Source organism: Poecilia formosa, unplaced genomic scaffold (genome assembly GCF_000485575.1).
Source record: "Poecilia formosa unplaced genomic scaffold, Poecilia_formosa-5.1.2 Scaffold115, whole genome shotgun sequence".
Classification (NCBI taxonomy): Eukaryota; Metazoa; Chordata; class Actinopteri; order Cyprinodontiformes; family Poeciliidae; genus Poecilia; species Poecilia formosa.
Window position 1 is genome coordinate 1,196,541 of NW_006800054.1, and position 7,149 is coordinate 1,203,689.

Here is a 7,149-nt window from a genome sequence, read left to right on the forward strand (position 1 = left end):
ATATATATATATATATATATAAGACAAAGTGCTTGTACTTGAAGGATGACGAGCAGTCTTGGCCTGATTTTTTTCTGCCTCTTTCTCACTGCTGCTCAAACGCTGTAGCACGTTGATAAAATATTTAATGTGCTCTATCATATTGCCTCTTTTCATGTCTTCAAATAAAGAAAGAAGAAACTGTGTTCACATCTATTTTCACACATATTTAGTTTGAAAGGCCGTAGGATTAAACTACTAAGAAAAAAAAAGCCAAGAAATAAATTGACGGTGTGTAAAGATTGGAATGGAAAATAAGGATAAAAAAAAAAAAAAACTTCATGTGAATATTGGCGAGACAGTATCCTTTTAATCTTGGTAATGCGAGAGTTACATAAACATCCCTCTGGTCCAAGTTCCATTCCTGGAGTCTCAAGAGTATTTTTACTCATCGATTGACCAAATGAATAATCTTCATTAGCTCTCCTCCTTTCAGAATATTGCAGAACTTTATCTAGTGAGTAGCTTTAACTCTTGACTCTCAAAGAAATACTAGCACAATGCTCAAGTGCTGAGATCAGATTCAGGTTTCGGATATTAAAAACAAACCAAATCCTCGGCTGTTACTTTAGCCCACTCTGATAGCTCTGATGGCTGTGTTTCTGTTTTCCTCCTCAAAGTTGCACCTTTGCAGTACAATTCCTCCTATATCCACAACAGACCCACCAGGACCCTCCGCTCTTGCCTGTGGGGCATTTTGCTAAACATGCACGCATCCATCGTCGAGAGCTAAGCAACAAATGATTCATTTGACTTGGTTTTGGGGGAGAGGGTTTCTCCTTTTTGCCCTGAAATGATTTTTGTTTCATTTACGTATGCTGCTCTAATCACAGACATGTCACTCCTGGGAAATTATTTGCGTTATTCATTGCAAGCTGCCCACCGCATCTTTCCCTTCAAATGTCCACGTTGACTTCTGTTTATAAATGGATGTTCAAACCCCTGATTGATACTGTCAGCACTACATTGGATAATACAATAAATGTTCACATACTCCTTATATCTAAATTGTTTGCCTGCAGTCAAAGAAAAATGAAACATATTTACTGACAGCGTAGCTTAGAGAGAAACATATTTTGTATATAAAATGACTGAAGCTCCTCTCTTTCATTTCATCAGATTAATCTTATTCTACACTACAGGCTTAGATATAATTCTATCTTTACAAATAAAATCTTTTCTTTTACTGAGTCAACACATATTTGCTTTACTAAAACGAGATGCTTGTATTTCAGTGAAACTTTCTCCAAGTTATGCACTTCAAGAACTCTCAGGCTTGTTATGAGTGTTGTCCTGTAGAAAAGTGGAGTCTAGTTGACATTACACAGAGGAACTTTAACCCACTGATATTAAACGGCTAAAATTTGATCAATACAAATTAGAGGGGGCTTTTCATTTCCCTGTTTTGCTTTATCATTTACTTACAAGTAAATATGAGCTACTGGCATCAATAGAGATCATAAAAGACGGGCTAGAGAAAGTCTAGGTGAGAGCTCTGCGAGGGCATAAGAAATATGCTTCTAAATGTCCAAATACAAGGTAAAGACTTCAGGAATCTGAAGCAGATTCAGGTTCCTGTTGCCTCAGCTGGTATTATTATTAAAAGCTATGTTGTTCATGGAGCAAGGTTGATGAGATGCATAATGTGGATGGTTAAAAAGTGAGTTAAGCAATTTGTCTAAGACCTTCTAAGCTTCGCAGCAAGGTCAAGGTATATCACTTCCTGTCACTATGTCATTTTAAACCATTTTGTTAATTTTATTTGCACTCCATCAGTTGATCCTTCAATATTACAAAGAGCAAAACATTAATATTAAGGTAAAGTTTATTTATCCCATAGTGACACTGTGAAATATTACGAGTTCCATTCTTGATCCTTATATACATAAACCACTCAAACCTACAGTGTGTCAGAGGTGACACACCGGCTTTAAAAACCTGGCAGGACATGATCTTCCTCAGTATCCACATTTTTTACCCATAAATACAAATACATAAACTGGAAACTGTGACACCAGTAGTTTTTAATGCAAATAATATGCAACCAAATCAGTAATAAAAAAAACAAAACAACTAAATGTGATTTGTGATCACCATGGCATAAATAATATTGGATGCTATTAAACATTTGTCGGTTTTAAGTTGTTTCGGAGGAAGTAGTTGTTTTTTTTGTTGTTGTTTTCTGTGGAATGGTACCAACAAATTTCTGCATGTCTGTAAATAAGGACTTGGGCGTCCTCCACAACCCTTTTTGGTGTGGGTGTTTGGACATGGAGGAACCTTGATTATCTACCAAAAATCTCTCTTAACAAACATAAAAATGTAATATAATTGCAGTTAATGCATATTCTGAATGATGAATCAGCCTTTGGAGATGACTGGGCATCCTCCAGATTTGAATTGTGCAAAGAGTAGGTGTGAAGTGGATTTTCCCAGCCAAGTTGTTGTACGCAACTCTAATCCAACAGGGGACATGTAGTTTAAAAGAGTAATGTAGTCTTAATTTTAATGTATTGCTTAGGTTATTATTTCCCTAAATGTAATAAAGTTTTTTGCCAGCAACTCTTGATGAATGACTCATGCTTCTAAAGCACGGAGCATTAAATATTACTCATTAAAGAGCATGGGGCTGCATAAGTGTGTCTTCACACTTCTGCTTGCTATGTAAATAAATATATGGACATGTGTTAAAAATGCAAGAAAATAAATGTCGTGTGTTATATTCCCAATGTGAAACAGTAAACAGCAGATGGCCACGAAGGCCTCTTTAGCGCTATGGATTTTATCTAACTACCCACCTGAATGACCTGTGCTTGAGCATAGCAGCTGATGCAGAGAGAGGAAAAAAGTGAGAGTTAACTGTTTGCTCGTGTTTACTTCAGTTCCACTAGACTGCAAGGCCAGAGGAGACATTTGCCATGCATGAAGAAATTAGCTTGTTTATCAGCGTTTTGATTTCCATCCCGCCTCGCCATCCCACTGACATTTTAGACGTACATGATCCATGACTGATTCCCAATCAAAAGCACAATGACAAAGTACTTTGCCTGTGCCGTTTCCATTGTTGCATAATTAAATGTTTGACGATAAGCACTGAGCATGATTAGGAAAAGGGCCTTGTTGCGTGCATGCTTTAAAAAAATAACCTTGAACAGTGCACATCTGTCCTGTCAATTGGACATGCTCCAAAGATTGCCAGTGAGATATTACACCTCATGTCCATATTGGTTGCTTCAAGGTGATTTGAGGTGATATATTAGAGTTTTATTTATTTTTCCACTCCATGTTGATGTTGCACCCTCAGACCTCTCACTGTACTTTGGAGTTAAATAGAAGACAGCGCCAAAGTCCTTGAAAGGTTACAAAAATCTTTAGCCATTCATTACTGTAGGGGGGCAGGGGGCGGCGAGTGAGGAAATATAATGAAAACTAATACTCTTTCTAGTCACCAAGCTATCTGTAGATATGTTTGATATCCCATTACAGGCCCAGAAGTAACCACAGTTCTATACTGTCAAGAGACAAACATAATCCAGAGGGAAATTACCCATCAGGAAGGCAATACTGCTACTGAGATGCAATTACCAGGCCACTTGTGAGACTTTCAGCCCAGTGTCCATGGATGAATGTGTGTGAGGGGGGTCGATATGTGCATAACAGCTCTTATGTTTAGCAGACTAAATTGGATTCTTTCTTGGAGAACAGTTAATTTAGAATATGTCCAAGATGCAAATGATTGATGTGACTATATGGTAACAACTGTGGGTTTGTGGTGCAGGGCAGTGTAATGGAAAAAAACATACTCGGGCAAGAGGGGGGTAAAAAAAAAAAGCTTTAATACTAGAATGATGGAGAAGTTATTGCAGACTTTCAGGATGGCTGGCTGGTTGTGCACACATTTTCAAAAGCACAGTCCTTGCTCCTGCTTCATTTTACACCACATCAAAAAAAAAAATGACGCAGGAGCTGTGTTCATATGTGTTAGTTGTTAAATAATCTGCATGTCTCACACAGGATTTAGTGTACCAATTTAGCACTAAATCACATAGCCTACAAACAAAGAAAACCACACGGATTGAAACGAACACGAGTGTAAACATTTGATAAGGTTTCGCCCATGGCAATCGCTATGCTTTATTATTGACATAAAAATGTAAACCACAGAAGGAAGATTTGCCCTTGCGCTGTCATGCTGTACGTATTATTTTACAGGCCTGGTGAGCTGAGCAGAACATTTAGGGCAATTGCAAATAGCTTCCCATTACCCCCCAGATAAATATCTCAACTTCAGGCCATTGCCAGCAAACTAGGAATCATTTCCTTTAATTTGATAATTAATTATAGCTGCCTTCCATGTAACCTTATATGTAGTACAGGGGGGGAAGAAAGAGCTGCTTTCACCTATTGCAATGGAAGTACATGTGGATAAGAAATAAAACTGCCTGCACGGAGTTTGAGCCTGGCATGCATAATAAATGTATGACAAAACAATACCCCAGGCACCCCAGTATTAATGATATGCAGTGAACTCATTATTAAAGTTCCAAAACAGCTCCTGGAGTAACACAGATGGAGTCAATTAAGCAATGAGCATACTTGCTTGCCTGCCGTTTCATCTTCCTTCTTTTATCTCTGGCATATTACTCCATGGATGTAATTAGCTGTATGTTTCTCCTTACAACATAATGTCCAGTGATAATACCAGTTATTTTCCCCTTGTAGTTTCAAATAATACTCTGCTAATAAATGTACAAAATTTGCTTTCACCATGTCCTTGGGTGTTGTATTTATACTGTGAGAGGTGTTGGGGATAATGCTATCCTAAGCAGCTCTTTTTTGTGTGTGTTCTCTCTGTTCCTAGAGACCTGATGCCTTCTACGCTGGAGGGGCAGATCACCATGGAGAAGACACCCAGCTATTTTGTGACTAACCATGCCCCCAAGCGCATCCACTCCATGGCCAAGGACATCAAGCTTATTATTGTTGTGCGTAATCCTGTCACTAGAGCCATTTCAGACTATACACAGACCTTATCTAAGAAACCCGAGATCCCCACCTTTGAGGTTCTGGCTTTTAAGAACAGGACGCTGGGGCTTATAGATGCCTCCTGGAGTGCTTTGCGTATTGGAATATATGCACTTCACCTGGAGAGCTGGATGCAGTATTTCCCTCTTTCCCAGATGCACTTTGTAAGTGGGGAGCGGCTGATCGTGGACCCGGCCGGAGAAATGGCTAAAGTGCAGGACTTCTTGGGCTTGAAGCGGATTGTCACAGATAAACACTTCTACTTCAATAAAACTAAGGGATTCCCATGTCTAAAGAAGCCAGAGGACAGCAGCACCCCCAGGTGCCTTGGAAAGTCCAAAGGAAGAACTCACCCCAAAATAGACCCGGATGTGATTCGGCGGCTGCACAAGTTCTACAAACCCTTTAACATGATGTTCTACCAAATGACTGGCCAGAACTTTGAATGGGAGCTAGAGGAGGACAGCGTTTCCCGTAGCTCTCAGGACTAGCATGGCACCGCTGAGCCACACCACCAGCCTTCTCACTCAAACAACCGTTGTCCCACTTCATCTTAAGAGAGTACTTGAGTGCCCCAATCAATCATGGCTCTCCTTGCAGTTTGTGTATCCATTAGCAAGAGTTTACTGACATGCTTTTTCTTGAAGATGGCAAATCATTATTGTGTATACTAAACATAAAATATATTTATATTTGTGTAAATGAGATGATTTATTCCTTTTGTTTTTAAAGCATAGAATTGATAAAAAAAAAAAAAATCACATTGACTATGGCGATGCATGTGATGAGTTAAGTGTCCTTACCTCATAAGCCCTAAGGGTAAACTCTGCCCGTTTCTTCTCCCTTTACTTTCCTGCTATTTGTTGCCCTCACACCCACTCACCAGCATCCAGCACAAAAAAAGATATTCTATTTCAACTATCAAGGCCATGAAGTGCCCTGTGTTATTTCTTTTAACATGGTCTTGCTGCTTTGGAAGACAGAAAGGAGAACATATAAAGTACTATTATACTTTGACATGAGCTCATCCTTCATGTTGTCCATATTGTGAGTGGAGACAATCCTTTTAAGTTTACCAAAGTGTTCACTTACTCTGTTCTGCCACTGGTCTGGTTGCTCGGCAATTAATAACTGCACAAAAATTCAAGTGACTAGCTAGATCACACTGGCCATCTTTTAAGTATTGGATTTTTTTTTTTCGGAGCAGTATTAAACATTAGCATACTGATGACCGTACACTTTAATGGGAAAGTTTCTGTTGCCCTGGTTTAATTTTAGAAATGAGTCCATACTTTTCTTGCGTGTCTGCCAGAACACAGCCAGCTAACTGCTATCCTTCTGTTTTCCTCATGACCCTTCTTTTGTCACATAATACATGTCAACAAGGGGGAAGAACAACACAACAGGACCGAGCAGGAGTTTGTTACCAAACATCTGCTGCAGCACGGTCCTCTGTCATTAGAGATTAATGGTGTGTTAAATAAACTGCTGCCGCTGGAACAAAGTCAATGTCAGACAGAATTTGCTGTCAAGGTAAAGCCACATACAGGCCCAGGTAAATTACCAAGCCATTACTGTATGTGCTTAACTTGAACGAGACCATTTCTGCCCGGTAAATGTGGTGTAACATGAAGTTTATTAGCAAAGGCATGATCAACAGGGTTTTGCTGTGAAATTAGCCATTTGCCCAAGCACTGAAGCACCATAACCCATCATCTTATTATTTTTTGTTTTGCATAACCCACTGTGTGTCTGTGCTTTGTCTCTGAACTTTTCATCAATTGAGACAATCAATACAGTCAATGAGTCAATAAATACAGTCTGCTTCACATCACTGGTTGCTACAGCTATGATGCATTGCTCTCTTAATTCTTCTTGTTCTCTTGCCATGGATGGCTGGATTGGTTCACTCTCTGCAGACCTCTCTGTCACCCCGGGGAGGCCGACACCAGCAGCTACTTACACAGAGCAATTGATTCAATCACAGTAAGCTCTGCGCTGCCCTTTACAGCACCAAGCCAGCACACTCACCTCGGAGTCGCGCCATTGCAGAGTTACAACTTCCACTTTGAGGCTTTTCTGTGC

General features: G+C 39.6%; 1 protein-coding gene across 1 annotated transcript in view; it reads left to right on the forward strand.

The window, feature by feature from the left end:
- Positions 1-6,898, forward strand: part of hs3st4 (heparan sulfate (glucosamine) 3-O-sulfotransferase 4) — a 78,264-nt gene extending 71,366 nt beyond the window's left edge. Inside the window, exon 2 of the mRNA XM_007560472.2 lies at positions 4,901-6,898. Within this exon, the coding sequence (XP_007560534.1) occupies positions 4,901-5,555 (655 nt within the window). The 3' untranslated portion in view covers positions 5,556-6,898. The remainder of the gene's footprint in view (positions 1-4,900) is intronic.
- The last annotated feature ends 251 nt before the right edge of the window (positions 6,899-7,149 follow it).